The 16,194-nt window shown below is 49.5% G+C and overlaps 1 protein-coding gene across 3 annotated transcripts in view; it reads left to right on the top strand.

The window, feature by feature from the left end:
• Positions 1–16,194, top strand: part of PRKCA (protein kinase C alpha) — a 426,048-nt gene that overhangs the window by 368,675 nt on the left and 41,179 nt on the right. For all 3 annotated transcript variants that reach the window (XM_012525515.4, XM_004459463.4, XM_071210756.1), the window contains 5 exons: positions 3,049–3,183; positions 3,970–4,143; positions 7,560–7,651; positions 10,882–10,944; positions 11,839–11,977. In XM_012525515.4, the coding sequence (XP_012380969.1) occupies positions 3,049–3,183; positions 3,970–4,143; positions 7,560–7,651; positions 10,882–10,944; positions 11,839–11,977 (603 nt within the window). The remainder of the gene's footprint in view (positions 1–3,048; positions 3,184–3,969; positions 4,144–7,559; positions 7,652–10,881; positions 10,945–11,838; positions 11,978–16,194) is intronic.

Raw genomic sequence — 16,194 nt, 5'->3', positions numbered from 1 at the left:
CCCGCCTTGAGAGTGGCACTTGCCCGGAGCCCTGAGGTTATGGCATCGTGGTGTTTTCTGCTGGAGTCCCTGCTCTGGGAAACTCTCCTGTGGGAGATGGTTCCATGTCATTTGGTGACAAGGCCTGCAGGGGGCAGCACGGGAGCGGCTCAAGAAGCCGTGCTCTGCAGGGACACTTGGCTGGGGTGGGGTCCCGGCTCGCACACCTAGGGGCCGCTCTTACCCCAGGGGTAGCTCGGGGTGGATGAAAGTACCCCCTCACCCCGGCTGGGCCCGGCTGGGCGGCTCCATCAAACTCTGCGCTTCCAGAGGGAAAGCTCAACCTGCTGCCCCCTGTGAAATGACAGGAGAAGGCAGGGGACCGGGGCATGTGGGGCCGGGCCTTCCCCGGTCCCCATTATCCGTGCTGCCCGCAAACCGCACGCATTGATTTCCCACCAAGGCAGCAACTTGCATTTGGGCGGAACGTCCTGCCCTGAATTCAGAAGTGCTGAAAATGAAAATGCTTTTGTCTTGGCATCCTTTTTGCTTGACTGTGGGGAATAGATTGTCTCTATAATTAGGCTAAGGTCAGAATACAAACCTCGCAGACCCAATGTTCTCTCGGTGTCCCAGCGAGGCAGAGCGTCTTGCGTGAGAAGGCAGGCCAGCTCTGCTTGGAGCTGTGAAAACGCTCTCCGACTCTTCCCAGCACCTCCAAGCAATGAGTCACTTGTGTTTGGGTCTTTTCAGATGTCACTGTGAAGTGCCTGGCAAAATAAAATTAATATCTCTGCACCTGTTTCTGATTGCTTTCTCTTTTTAGAAACCAGAAGGGCAGACGGGAGGGGCACAGTGGGTATTCTCATTCAAACTTGGACTTCCTGGTTATTGTAAATGTGTTCACGGATGAGAAAGTTGGTCAGCTCGGAGCCGTCCCCAGAGGCGGTCTTGCCGTTGCAGGGGGACGCCCAGGGAAGCTGAGTGGTTAACTCCTGGCTCTTTCTCCTGTGTCTTAAAAGTCCTTCCATCCTCTGTCAAAGGAGGGGGCCGGTTTATAGACAATCGCGTACAGGGCTTATCTTTCCAGAGCTTCGCTGTTGCCAGCAGTTGCCATCTGCTGCAGGTAGAGGTAGGACACATCCATGTTAAATGCTTTCCCCCCATCTTTTGTTGTCTCTCTGCTTAAAAACCTAGTATGCTCATTTCATCATCACACGTACTCAAGCCATGAGATTTAGTCCCTATACCAATGAGTTATCTGTGTCAGTGAAAAGTATCGTCCAACAGCTCGGCATCTTATGAGCGCATACGTGCTTTTATTTGTTCCTTCACTCGACTCAGGTGTTGAGTTCCAGCCCTGGGCCAGCACGGCGTTAGGGCTGGGATGCAGAGATGGCTGATGGGCTTCATTCTGCTCAGGCAAAGTGACAAAGCGGGCATATGTGGCTCACTCAATAATTGTGGAATGAAGGGGTGGTGTTTCTCAAAGAGGGGGTGTGGATGATGCCACGTAAGCCTTCTTTGCTGCCGCTAAAGAAAAAACTACAAATCCTCCCAAGAGCCTGCCCGTGCTCTGATAACATAGGGAAGGCCTTGGAATACCTTTCTTCCCTCCTTCACCATCTGCTTGTTTAACTGCAAAGGTGTCGACCTGATTGATAGGTAGTTGCTCCACAGCCCATCCCCCTTCCTGTGTCTGTGGCTCTGGGGCACAGCGAGGTGCACCCTCTCATCAAGAAGCGGATATGGCTCAAGCAGTTGGGTGCCCGCCTACCACACGGGAGGTCCCAGGTTTGGTTCCCAGAGCCTCCTAAACAAGACAAGCAAGAGAGTGAGCTGACACAACAAGATGATATAACGAGGAGGCATGAAAGACACAACAAGCAGGGAGTGGAGGTGGCTCAAGTGACTGGGCTCCTCCTTCCCACATGAGAGGTCCCAGGTTTGGTCCTGGTGCCTCCTAAAAAAAAAAAAGGAAGACAAGCAGACAGAGAGCAGACAGTGAGTGCAAAACAACAAGGTGGGAAGGGGAGATAAATAAGTAAAAATAAATCTTTAAAAAAAAGAACTTGTCCAAAGCAAGAGTCCTAGCCCTTGGCCCCGGGCTGTGGCTGTGGCGGTTCCAGTGGCAGACATCCCTCCTTGTCAGGCAGGTGCTCAGAATGCAAAGTCTGCTGGTGGGTTCCTCCACCCACTTGAGGCTTCTCCAGCTTCTCCTGGCACTCTCTCGCTGGCAGTTGGGTTGCTCTCGCGGAACCTCAGGCGCTGTCCCTCCCTGCTGAGCCCTTCAGCCTTTCCCCTTTAGCCTGGGACTCTGGTCCGGGGTGAGAGACCTGAAGGCGAGGCTCTCTCCAGGCCTCCTGTGTGGCCAGTTTAGAAATACTCTCCTTGGCGGCTCACCTAGATTCTTCTCCAAGGATACCCTGTGTTTACGTGAAACCAGATTCTCAAGGATAGCACCATTTTGCTTGAGTTCAGCTCTTGATTAAAAAAAAAAATCCCTGTTCTAGTTACTGTGCATTTGAAAGCGGCCATACATCATCCCCACAGCTTGCTTTTTTATAGTTTCTCTCCGGAGGAAAATATTGTCCCCTTTCACGTGGGTAAAATGTGCAATATTCTCTCTTTTGTGCAGATTTATGCTAGATTATAAAACCTACAAATAATAAAAGCATCAGTATACAATTTTTTCCTTTATTATGTTAACTGTCCCAAAGCTCAGCTTTCCCAAGAAGGTGGCTTTTACATCCCAGCATTAGCATCAGCCCCTCCTCGGCAGATTCTCGTATGGTTTCTTTGGCAGTGATCTGATTCCCCCTTAACTTTCTAGACGGTCTCCATCCCTGACCAGGAGCAGTGTCCTGATTCTCTTCTAGCTTTCCCCTCAGGCCAAGTTCAGCCCCTGAAGCAGGAAGGGACTAATTCCTCACCCTCCGGTGCCTTTCCTCCCCCTCCCGCCCCCTTCTCCAAGACGGCAGCAAGCTTAGTTTACAATGTGCTTTTTCCTGCCACTCTCCCTTTCTGAAAACTGACCACTTGGTTTCCATGTATCTGTTTGTTGTTTAGAAAGCCAAGCTTGGCCCTGCTGGTAACAAAGTAATCAGTGCTTCAGAGGACAGGAAACCTTCCAACAACCTTGACAGGGTCAAGCTCACCGACTTCAATTTCCTCATGGTCCTGGGGAAGGGGAGTTTCGGGAAGGTAAGAACGGCGAGGTGAGGTGGTGGGCTCCTGCAGGCCGCCCTGGGGAGCGTGCCGCGCTCCCCGAGGTTCCCCGCTGTTTTTTTTGTATGCATGTCTCAGATGTTTTCAACTTCCTCTCCCAAAAAGCTTCAGAGGGTTCACTGCATTTCGCCATTTTCACTGTCTTCAGACTTCAAATGCTTCCAAATGTTGGTGCAAGAGTCATTTTTCCAACTACATATTGAATGTTAACTTGTAGTGAGCAAATGTAATAATTGAGTGACACTGAATTGGGGTTGTCAGTGATCACCTTTTAAATAATAGCGGACAGAAGTCTACCTATATGTTGACATTTGACTTCTCTGCCCTCAGACCTCATGATAAGCCAGGAACTGACTGCAGTCCTACTTTTTGCTTTCTCTTGGTTCCCGGCTGGTGAGAGGCTTTTGAAGGTGGACAGTTGGTCCCACTTTACTCAGAGGATGCGCCTGAAAATTTTGCCCAATATAAGACCAATCCTCATAGAGAATGTTGGCTATTCCATTTAGCAACCAAAATAGCACCATCGTGTGGCAAAAGCTAGTCAGCGTACAGATCTTGACATGGTAGAAATTGGACAGAGCTGGAGGAATTTAACCGGTGGCCACGGGCCCCATTTCTAAAGTTCCACATACAGTTAAACTTCATTAATACTTTTATGCCACACATCTGCACATTTGTATTAAACATGACCATGCCCCACTCCATCCCACATATCAGATAAATACTTGGAAGTGGTTCAGAGCATGTGTTGTCTGCTCTCAGGTGATGCTTGCCGACAGGAAGGGCACAGAAGAACTGTACGCCATCAAAATCCTGAAAAAGGACGTGGTGATTCAGGACGACGACGTGGAGTGCACCATGGTGGAGAAGCGGGTCTTGGCCCTGCTCGACAAGCCCCCGTTCCTGACACAGCTGCACTCCTGCTTCCAGACGGTGGTAAGTAAAAATAAATCTTTAAAAAAAAGAACTTGTCCAAAGCAAGAGTCCTAGCCCTTGGCCCCGGGCTGTGGCTGTGGCGGTTCCAGTGGCAGACATCCCTCCTTGTCAGGCAGGTGCTCAGAACACAGAGTCTGCTGGTGGGTTCCTCCACCCACTTGAGGCTTCTCCAGCTTCACCTGGCGCTCCCTCCCGGGGGGTATCTGGGGGGCACAGCACCCGCACGCTTTCAGGGGCTGTGCCTGAGCCAAACGCTCTGAGCACGAGTTAAATTGTTCCTGCAGAGGCAGCTGGAGCAAAGGAGAACATGGTAACTGCTCGGGCCCGATTCCTCTCTGCCAAGGGAGGTGACCAGGGACAACCTGTCACTCCTCTGGGATTGGTAGATGTGGGGGAAGGGGGCGTTGCCTTCTCGGGGACTCAGCAATAATTCACCTTAATTAAACAAGCATTTTTATTAAATGTCTTTGTGCCAGGCTCTGTGCTAAGACTTAGAGATACAAGAACAATCAAACAACTGACAGCCCTGGCTTTTTAGGACCACCCGTCCACCTGAAGACGGAGAAGCATTGGATTCCTCTAGGTTCTTGGCTATGATGCACAAATGAATTTATGAACATGCCAGTTTAGTTAGGCCAGTAAAAAGAATTTATTTGGGAAATGGGAAAAATAAGAGTGCTTGCTGAGAAATGGGAGAGAAAGACAGAAATACATTCCAAGATTTAGTTCGGGCTCCTCTAGGCAAAGAGAGAACTTTGGTGATCTTTAAACTATTATTCTTCCCCCCTCCTGATGATAAGGGGAAGGACCCCAGCTGTTATTTGTTACCCCACCAAGGGTGAGGGCCAGTGGCGAGACTTGTTTGGAATATCTGTGGCCAAAGGGAGGTCCAGAAAAGAGAGCCTGTGACCTCAGGTTACCCTCAAGGTCCCAGGAAGGTCTTCCAGCCATGTTGTCCGCCGGCCACATTGCGGCTCATCTTCTCCTCCGTCACTCTGTACTAACCTGCCTCACACCTGCTAAGCATTGCACTGGGAAATTAGGAGACTTGATTTTATAACAATGAGTGTGTTCTTGTTTAATGCCAGTAGTGCAGTTGAGTTTTGTACAGCCCGCAGTCTGTTTCTTACAGCCCATGGGCTAAAAAGGGTTGAAAAAAAATCCAAAGAATAGTATTTCATGACACATAAAAATTCAATGAAATTCACATGTCAGTGCCCATAAATAAAGCTTTATGGAAACACTCATTCATTTTCCCGTCATCTATTCCTGCTTTCACACTGCAGTGTCAGAGTTGAGTAGTTGCAAAGAGACCACACATGTGGCCTGAAAAGCCTAAAATATTGACTAAATGTCCCTTTAGAGAAAATGTTTGCTGACCTGTCATATAGTAAAATGACACACAGGCCAAAAAAATTCTAAAGCACTGATCAATCAGTTGCTGAGAAACCTGTCGAGGTGCTTACAAGTGGCCAGAAAGAAATTTAGACTGGAGCAGAGAGAAGCATTCCTGGAGACAGGCCTTCCCTTCCTTTGAGTCTGTCCTTTTTTTTTTCAAGGATGTACCAGAGATTGAACCCAGGACCTCGTACATTGGAAAGCAGGCACTCAACCACTGAGCCCACCCACCCCACAGAGGGTCCTTTTTAAGAAATTGCTCAATAATTCAGTAATTAATAGCTGCAGTTTTCTCCATGATTATTATTTCTCAGCTCCTGTTGGTCAGAAATTGGCTTTCTGTTTTAGGTATGTCTTTAAACATGTTTGTGAAGTGCTCCTCAGAACTTTTGGATCATAGAATCTCAAAATGCCAGCACAGCCCGTTTTGTGTTTCCTAGCTGCTAAAATAAATGCCATACAATGGACTGACTTAAGCAGCAGGAATTTATTGGCTCACAGTTTTGAGATCAGAAGTCCAAAATTGTGGTGTCAGCAAGGTGTTGCTCTCTCCCCAGAGACGGTGGTGGTCTGGGGCTGGCTGCCAGAGATCCTTGGTCCTTGGCTCTGCTGTCCCTTGGCTAGGCATGCAGTGGCATCTTCTTTCTCTTCCAGACTCAGTTGACTTCAGGGTCTGGCTGCTTCTCGTGGCTTCTCTTCCGTGCCCAATTTCCTTTGCTTATCAGGACTTGAGCCACATCGTACTGGGCCCTCCCTCTCTCAGTATTGGCGCACCTTCTAGTAACGTCTTCAAAGGCCCTGTTTAAAAACGGGTTCATGCCCACAGGACCAGGGATTGGGGCCTGAACGTGCCCTTTGTGGGGGGACATGAGTCCCCAACAGCTCCCCAAAGCCTCAGGACAACATGGCACTGCAAAGCCAGGCTCCAGTCATGACGTGTCAGCCTAGCGCTGGTGGCCCGGTCAGCCCCCTTCTCCCAGCAGCTCCCATCCCCTCTGAGTCAAGTCCCACCAGGGATTGAAGAGCCACATGCTAGGAAAAGAGAAGCACAGCTCTGACTCCCAGCCTGGATCCCGTAACCCTGGTTACACTGATTAAGCTCCGGAAAGCAGCAAAACAGAAATGAAGGTGAAATTAAAGTGCATAGCAGGAGAGCTAGAGATGGAAGCTCCCAGAGCTGTTTCCGGCTATTAACACCAGCCCCATCATTTTTTCCTCCCTATGCAACACCTTAATAACCTCAGCGTAATGATGATATTCTGTAGGTGAGAGCAGAGGTCAGCATCTACCTTGATGTGTTAGTGATTTCACTCGTAAGCCCCCTAAATACCCCATCCATCCCAACAGAATGTCCTTGTAAATATGCAGATTATTTGGTTCTATGATGTGTACCCTTCATGGGACCAAGTCTTAGCATGTCAGAGACGGAGGAGAGCAAAATCTCTAGTTGGGCACATTATGGATGCAAAAGAATATTTGAATAACCTTTTTATTTACAGTCTTCTTCTCCCTCAATAAATATCACTGAGCATGTATAATTTAGAGCTCAACTAACACACAAGTTGTGATTTGTTTTCAGCAGCATCCAGTTAAACAGAAGCATCCTAGACATTGCAATTGAGCTTTTAAACATTCAGGCCATCCAGGAACCCTAGTTAAAAATAAATAATTGGCCAATGTGGCTTCTTCACACCATCCTTAGCTTAGATATGTATTATGTGTGTAGGGTTTGTGGCCCTTAGTATAACAGGAAGCATATGTATCCAGAAAAAGGATGACAAAGAGCCTTTACTTAAGAGTTACGTAAATGGTTTCACAGTTCCCAAAAAGCCCTCATGCAGTTGGGTTTATTTCTTATTCTTTATTTGGGAAAAAAATTTTAAGGGCTCTAAATTGAGCAGATTTTCCAGTGTGACCCACACTTAATTAATGAGAAAGTAAAGCTCGATCTGTAAAGAACGAAGGCAGCTGCTTGCTGAGGGACAAGCCCCGCTCACGTATTTAACCTTGGTCTCTAGGATCGGCTGTACTTCGTCATGGAATACGTCAACGGCGGGGACCTCATGTACCATATTCAGCAAGTAGGAAAATTTAAGGAACCACAAGCAGTGTGAGTATTTGTTAAGTCCCTTACTTTAGGCAACACAGTACACTCAAATGGGAGCTTCTGCCAGGTGACACGTGACCGTGGGAGTCTGCCCAGTTTAGAATTGAGCATTATTATAATCTCCCAGCTGGGGTGGGACGGTGGTGCAGACTCATTGGGAGGGTCCTGTTATCTCCTCCATCTGCAGAGAAGACCCCCAAGAGTGGGTAGTTCTACTCCCAATAAATTGGAGATACTGGTTTATCCCCTGGCAACTCAAGTCCCCCCTCCTGGATTGATTCATTCACTCATTTACTGGACAGCCCACCACCAACCAGGCACGGGGCTGTGAAAGGAGTGAGGGGCTCCCTGCCTCAGGGAACTCACTCTCTAACCTGGAGATGGAGACGTCATCCAACAACTGTAACTATAATGCATTGCCCCAACTTTAGAGGTGTGCACAGGACTCTGTGGAAGACTCAAAAACCGAGGAAGGGAGGAAGAGTCTTGGGGAGTGTCCAATGCAGAAGTGGGGGAGGAGCTTTTCCCAGGCTGTGAAAAGGCTCAGAGGCAAGTTCAGGGAGGAGCTGCAGCTCCGCTTGTGCAGGGGCTGGTGAGAGGTGAGGGAGGTGGGCAGGGACTCCGGGAGAGGAGCCTGGTGAAGGGCCTGGCTGAGGGAGAGGGTCGGCCAGGAGGGGCTTCTGTGGAGCTTGGAACCATCCAGTGAAGTTTTCAAGTGCCAAGGGGGTTGATGAAAAAACGTGTAAGGATGGAAGCAGATTTGGCCCAACAGATAGGGCATCCGCCTACCACATGGGAGGTCCAAAGTTCATACCCAGGGCCTCCTTGACCCGTGTGGAACTGGCCCATGCGCAGTGCTGATGCGCGCAAGGAGTGCCGTGCCACGCAGGGGTGTCCCCCGCATAGGGGAGCCCCACGCGCAAGGAGTGCGCCCCATAAGGAGAGCCGCCCAGAGCGAAAGAAAGTGCAGCCTGCCCAGGAATGGTGCCGCACACACAGAGAGCTGACGCAGCAACATGACACAACAAAAAAAGACAGATTCCTAGTGCCACTGACGAGTACAGGCAGACACAGAAGAACATGCAGCAAATGGACACAGAGAGCAGACAACTTGGAGGTAGGGGGAGCAGGGAAAGGGAGAGAAAAAAAATTTAAAAAAAAAAAACGTGTAAGGAGAAGGAAGGGAGCTGTGGTGAAGGCTTGGTCTTGGAGCCAAGGAGGAGTAAGTGCCTCTGAGGAACGTTCCGGAGGGAGAAACGTGGAAGATGGTTTGGGCACAGGGGGCCACCAGGAAGGATCAGGAGCTCAGCTTGGGATGTGTTTCTTTAGAGGGACCCTGGATGCCAGGTGTGATCCAGGAGAGATGACCCTGAGGAAGAAAGGGGATGCAGTGTCTGCAGGGGGAGTTTGTTAATACCTAATCGTCCCGTTTCTCAGGATCCAGAGAGTAAAGGACTCAGGTTTAAACAAACAGCTGTTTTATTTCCCTAAGCAAGGCTGTAGAGAGGGCATGTATCTTGATTGATCAAGTCAGCAGATCAATCAGAACTTTGGGCCTGCGTGGGATTACCTGTCCTTGGGAAGATTACCGAAGGCAGAACAGGAAATTCCTTGGTAGCAAGCTTAAGAAATGTAAAGGGGGGTTTTCTTGTTTTCATTTTTACTTTTTAGTGTTCAGAAATGTCTGGATTCATCCCCTCGCATATGTTGTTACAAAGCATTAAAATGCTTGAATTGGAAGATAAAGCCTGATAACGTTGAACTCAAAAGAGCAAATAGCAGAATGGCCAAAAAAAAGAAGCCCTGAAATAACATAGAGGTGTCTTGTCCAACACCCCTTCTTTATTTTTGTGTTGCAGAAAAGATTTTATTACAAAAATACAGAAAAGCACAAAAAGGAATGTGGAAAACACCAGTAACCCCGCTCTGCCCCTGCAGCCCACCCCTCTGCCCCGGGCCCTCGGCGGTGCCCCCTTGGTTTCCTCCCGAGCCATAGGGACTGTGTTAGCCAGCCAAAGGGGAGCTGAAGCAAAAGACCAGAAATGGGTTGGTTTTTCTAAAGGGTATTTATTTGGGGTAGGAGCTTACAGATACCAGGCCATAAGGCCTAAGTTACTTCCCTCACCAAAGTCTATTTTCACGTGTTGGAGCAAGATGGCTGCCGACATCTGTGAGGGTTCAGGCTTCCTGGGTTCCTCTGGGCTCAGCTCCTCTGTTTTCTCCACAAGGTCAGCTGTAGACTGAGGAGAACAGCTCTGTCTCTCTCCCTAGGGCTCCAGCTTCAGCATCAAACTCCAACATCAAAACTCTAACATTAAAAGACCTCAACTCTGTTCTTTGCCAAGAACTCTGTTCTTTTTATCTGTGAGGCCCCACCCACCAAGGGATGGGGACGCAACACCCTAATCATAACTCAATCATGCCCAGGTACAGATCAGATTACAAACATAATCCAGTATCTGTGTTTGAAATTCATAACCATATCAAACTGCTACAGGGACCTTTTCCACTGCTCAAGTAGACGTGTGTTGATTTTTACGCCTCCTGCAGTCTTGTGGCTTCTCAGACTTCAAAGACTCCTAAGAGCTATGCAAATTGGAAAACAGCCCTCAGCATTTAATCTGAGTTTCAGATATTAGCCTATTAATGATTTGAAGTGGTAATAGTAACTGCTTTTTTTTAAGTGAGTCATTTAAAAGGGTAAACTCGGATATGAATCATGATGTCCCATTCACCCCAGCACTGGGAGGGTGAGTAACCAGCTAACCAGCTCATCACACACCATACTGTGCCTTCCAGGGAGTCACTGTATTTTCAAACACCAATGTATTCTTTCCACAAATGGGAAAATGAGAAGTTTCTCCACTCTCCCATGGTCCTCGCATAGAATAGACTAATAGGTATTCCCTCTTCAAAAGATTGTATTAGAATTTCTTTGGCAATAGTAAATTACCTGTCCACCTGCCCCAGACAAGAAGCACTTGCTTCTGGGCAGGTAATAAACCTGCTTGTCATATTAATTTTATTAGCTGTATCATTCCTTGGGGAAGTTGGAGTACTAAAGTGGAGGAGGGAAGGGTGAAGGGTTGGAAGAACCTGTGTAGGGTGAGGCTACCTGATAACTCCACAGTCTTACATTCTTTTATCTCTCTGATGCCTGAACTTGAGGGGGAAAGAGTGTCCAGGAGTCCAGAGAAGCAAACCAGAAACCTGAATAGTATGTTCTTTTGCAGATTCTATGCGGCAGAGATTTCCATTGGATTGTTCTTTCTGCATAAAAGAGGAATCATTTATAGGTGAGTCTTAAGCTCCTCTACCAGCAGCATGGCTGGTGGATTTGTTGGGCCTCCCTGGGCGTGTAAGTCTGGGCTGGGGACTAAAGACATGGTTTTGTTACCTGTCAAAGTAACAGAGACCTGCTGGGGTCCACCTTTCCTGCAGCCTCCAGGCAAATGAGAGCCACCTTCTGACGTCCAGAGCTCAAAATTTTATATTTCATTTCTACCTCCTAGAAGCAAACATGTTTTTCTCCCCACTGCCAGCTCCTTCCTCTGCCTTTTATTTGGAAATGAGGTCGGGGAGCAGTGGAAACTGAATTTCTGTTCTAGATACCCAGCAGGAGAAGAACATGGGGAACTGGGGAGAAGCCAGGGGAAAACTGTTGCATTAAATTTTTCCAGTTGTTGGCTGCAGTGTGCAAGTCTGGTGCCAAATAAAAGAGGAAGGTCTTCCAGTATTAAATCGAAAAGTAATTAAAAGGATAGATGGCACTTAGGACGGAAGGGATACAAGAATGGCCCAATGACGTTCATTGGGCATTGCAAGCCCAGTGATGTTCCAGAACTCCCTGTACAGCATGCTAATAAATCAAGCGAGTGGGATCTCCCCACACCTGCTGAGGTGGATCCCTGCTGATTCACACGCACAGCCAAGGTTGGGAATCACCATTTCAGCCATTTATTCATTCATCCAGTGTGCATTTACCAAGGACCCACCATGTCCCGACACTATTTTATTTTAGGAGCTATCAGCACGTAATAATTCCTGGTCCCTGGTCCCTGTCCTCAGGGGACTTATGGTTAATATGCCGTTGAGGGGCCAGCGAGGCAAATGTCCATCTATTTCACCAGCTCCAGGGAAACCATGATATGCCATGGGAAGGACAGTGACGCTAACCTGCTTCCTTGCAGGGACCTGAAATTAGATAATGTCATGCTGGATTCAGAAGGACATATCAAAATTGCTGATTTTGGGATGTGCAAGGAGCACATGATGGATGGAGTCACGACCAGGACCTTCTGTGGGACTCCAGATTACATTGCGCCGGAGGTGAGCACCCGGGCGTCCCGGCTTTCCAGGCCAGCGTTTTCATGACCGCGTCCCAGTCATGGGCATGAAATAGTCACTCAGTCAGTGTGTGGGTCGTGACTGGCTTTATTTTTAACCAAACAGACTAAAATAGAAAAGGAAAATGTGAGTGTGCATTGCACATGGTAAGGGTAAGTGTGTCATGGAACTTCTGTTTTAGCTTTGTGTTTATGTGAACTGCTTGCCTTGTAAAATGTTATTTCTTACGTGGTCACAGTCAAAGCAGTTTGAGAAACACTGTTGGGTAGGGGGCGGGGGCAGGAGGGACTTGATTATGAAACTGTTCAGGTCAGAAGGTGGTTCCAGGGATGGCTTTTTAGCAAAATCAGGGTGATTGGTGCTTTGAACTAGAATGTATTGGTGTCCCAAGATTTGTAATCCAGCTACCTAGCTTTGTCTCTTTTATAACACATATTAGATCCTTTTCTTCCAGTTTTACTAAGCTTCCTCTAAACCAGTGCTAGAATGGATTATAACCCTGGGTCATTTCGTTTTCTATCCACACACAGCCCTGTGGATGCAAGAGCCTTTTTCTAACTCAGCTCCAGCGTGGTGGAAAGCAGTGAATTCAAAGTCAGGCCAGCCTTCAGCTCTTTGCAGAGCCCTCTTGTTAGCCACTGGCAGCTTTCGTGACATCTGTCTATTCAACATATTGCCCCATGCATTAATCTGGGAGACAGTGGGTGTTAATGGGAAAGCTCGCAGACCTATGTGAGCTACAGTCTTGAGTCTGTTACTTATGGGCTGTGGAGACTCAGGCAAGTTATTTCCTACCTCCGAACCCCCATTTCTGCAGCAGCAAATTAGGGATCATGGTGTCCTCCTTGTCAAACAGGTATGAGACTAAGTGCCTAATACAACATTTTGCACCTAGTAGCTCCTCAGCGGTAGCTGTTATTCCAAAACAGAAGGTAATTTTTATTCCTTTAAGGGTTTGTTTGTTTGATATATTCCACAGCAGCGTGGAAACAGACTTCACTTGAAAGGTTTGACACTCCTGCCAGCAAGCAGGAACCAAAGATTCCAATCAGTTGGCTTTACTTTCAAAAATAACCTGAACTGCTCTGGGAAATCAGGAACTTCAGGTCGTTTCTCATTTTGTGAGCGTTTTCTCCGCCTAAGCGTCCAGGAATTGGGCAGGTGGGGCCATAGGGAAAATTGTGGTAGAGAGAAAGACCATGTTGGTTCAAGGTTCCTGAATTTGCTCAGAGGTTAAAATAATCCTGTCCTCTGTGTAAATATTCCTGTCAGGCAGAGGCAAAATAATTATCTTGGATGGTATTTTCCTTAATAGGCGAAGCAGAGTCTTAAATATTTATGGCTATTTGTTCAGAAACCTTGAAATCGATTAAAACCGGAGCATCTCCTTAACCAGCGAAGACAAGCTGAGACAGAAAATGTCACTACCAAATGTGATTTTGGAGTGCAAATGGACACCCCAGGACAGGGGCACTAATCAGAAAATGATTCCTAAAGCTGATATGAAGAGTTCTCTTTGCTTTCACAGAAAAAAAATTCTTCAGGGTCACTTGAGAAGGTGGAACAAAAGCTCAGCCCTGATTTCATCCTCCTCTTAGTTAGTTACTTTGGATGTGCAGGTCCACCCACAGGCTCAGTCTCTCCCAGTGCCCGAGAAGCAGGCTCCAGATGCTGGCATCGCCCACTCTTTCCTGGAAGGAAGAGAAAACAGCCAGAAGAGTGTCCGCTTCCAGCTGGTGGTCGGCTCTGTGTGCCTCCTGCCACGGTGGCCACGAAGCCTTCTTAAAAGGTGCCATGCTGGGCCTTTCCAGGAAGCAAGGGGGTCCGTGCCCTGCTATGGCAGGGAGCAGGTGTTAGGCCACGCACAAACTGGATAGCCTGTCTTAGATTCCTGGTGCTGCCATAGAAGAGTGCTACAAGCAGGGAGGCCTAAAACATCAGGAACGCATTGTCTCTCACGTCAGGAGGCCACAATCAGTTGAGGCCACGCTCCCCTGAAGCTCCAGGCAATCTTGGATGTTCCTTGGCTCCTGTAGCTGCATCCCTCGACCTCTGCTTCCGGTGTCACATGGCCGTCCCCCTCGTCCTTCTAAGTCTGTCTCCATTCCCTTCTTCTTGGAGTAAGGGCCCACCCGTAATCATTTCCACCTGCCTAATCCCACTGGTCACACACCGTAGGTCATACTCTGAGGTTCTGGGTATCAGGACTTCAGCAGAGCCTTTGGGGGAGACACAATTTAATCCCTAACATAACCCACAGTATATTGATTATCCACCCTCTGAGCACATCTTCTGATTTGCCTCATTTTGTAGAGGAGCTGCAGTTCCATGACTTGTCCAAGGTCCCACAACTGGTTACCGGCAAAGGTGGGCTTTAGACCTGGGACATGTGACCTCAAAGCCCATATCTTCCTTTTAAGATATTGCACTGTCTCTCAGAAATGGGGACAAACTCCCTGAGAGAAGCAGCAGCTGAAAATGAGCACTAAGTGGTAGCCTGTCTTTTCCGGGAAGTCTGTCAGGAGAAGGTGCATATCCGTCCGCCCAAACTAGAATCGGGGGCTCGAGTTATAATCAGATCTTTCCGTCTCCACTACAGCTGGTGACTTGGATCTGCAGCACTCCTGCTGGTCCCGGCCCAGCACCCGTCCTCGGTCCTGTGCATCGGGCGCCTGCCTGGTGGCGGGCACCGTGCTGGACGCTCGGGTGCGTGGCAGGAGGGAGGACTGGAAGGGGAGCTGGTAGACAGGCGCGGAAGGCCTTGGCTGGAGGCCGTTAGAAATGGGCGGCAGCAGTGCAGGAGAGCCGTGGCTGCAGAGGGGACCGCGTTCCCCTGGCGCCTCCAACCTGGCTGGGGCACCGGGGGAGAGGCCGTGGGCACGGCTGCCAGCCCTGCTGCCAGCTGGCTGTACAGGCAGGTGCTAACTCCCGTGCGCATTGCGTGGCAGGAGTCCAGAGAGCCGGACACCCATCCCAGGGAGTCAGCCTCGGGGCTCCGCCAGCTCCAGGCGGCCAGAAACCGGCATTTTTATGTAAAACTTGCCTAATCATTGAAAGCTGGCTCTACTATATATCAGAAGTGTATGCAGGTGGGACTCAGCCAACGGGCCTCCTGACCTCTGCTCTGCGAAGAGTCGAGGCCCACGCTCGGGGAGCCTGTTAGGGAAGGGGGGAGAAGGACAACCAGGCGAGGTCCAGAGAGGCCGACGAGAACTGGGTGACGTGGAGGCCTGGACAGAGAGGGAGGCGAGTGTTCACCAGGACAGAGGTGGCCGGGCCTGACCCGAGGAGCCAGCGCTTCCCAGCGAGCAGCGTCCGTGAGGCGAGCAGGGCCACAGCCAGGCTGCAGCCCCCTCCCTGCCTCCCCAGGGCCCAGAACAGACCCTCGGGATGTATTCAAGATGAAGGGAAGCCGGGGCGGAGGCGGGTGGTGGAGGCGGGTGGGGGAGTGGAGAGGAGGGCTCCGGGGTGGAGAGGGCGGAGGGCCCTGGAGCCAGGGCAGTGGAAGTGGGGTCCACGGGGCCAGCCCAGGGGGGCCTGATGGCCAAGAGTGGAGTCCAAGGAGGGCTGTGGCCGGAGAGAGCCGAGGAGCCGGGGCCTGCGTGGGCGTGGGCGGTGGAACATCTGCCCCAGGCGCCCCCACGCTCCCCAGGGTGCTGCCAGTGCTGACTCCCCCAGAGACCCTTCCCAGCCCCCGGGGAGAGGCACTGAGACTAAAGGAGGATCTGGAAGTTAAATGAGAAAATAACTTGCGTGATACACACAGCCAGGCAGTCAGGCGATAAATTAGCACCTTCCGAGCTGAGAAGAAAGGGGAAATGAATGCAGAGAGGAGGGCATCAGTGCCCACAGGGCTCCGCTTCTGGCCTGCGTGCCCCTGCGCCAGCCAGAGCGGGCAGGCGGGAAGAAAGTGCTTTATTAAAGAAAGAGAATGATAAACCCAAGGCAGCGTTCTCCCTATCAGAGGCCAATTTCCCTCTGTGTAGGGTCACGGTCCAGTGACCGCAGCATCGCCAGAGCAAATAAAGCAGTCGCTTTCCCTTGAAGAAATATTTAAAAAGCCGTGGCTGGGCTTTCCTTTGGGTTTGTCCATAAATTGTGTCGTTCTGCTCAGATCTTTCGCAGGGATTGTGTTGGTTATATTAGCTCATCTATTTTACATTCTGCCCACGGCTTTTCGGCTGGCTCATCATTCTCCC

This window comes from Dasypus novemcinctus, chromosome 21 (assembly GCF_030445035.2).
Source record: "Dasypus novemcinctus isolate mDasNov1 chromosome 21, mDasNov1.1.hap2, whole genome shotgun sequence".
Classification (NCBI taxonomy): Eukaryota; Metazoa; Chordata; class Mammalia; order Cingulata; family Dasypodidae; genus Dasypus; species Dasypus novemcinctus.
The sequence above is the reverse complement of the archived record's forward strand: the minus strand, read 5'-3'. Positions and strand labels throughout refer to the sequence as shown.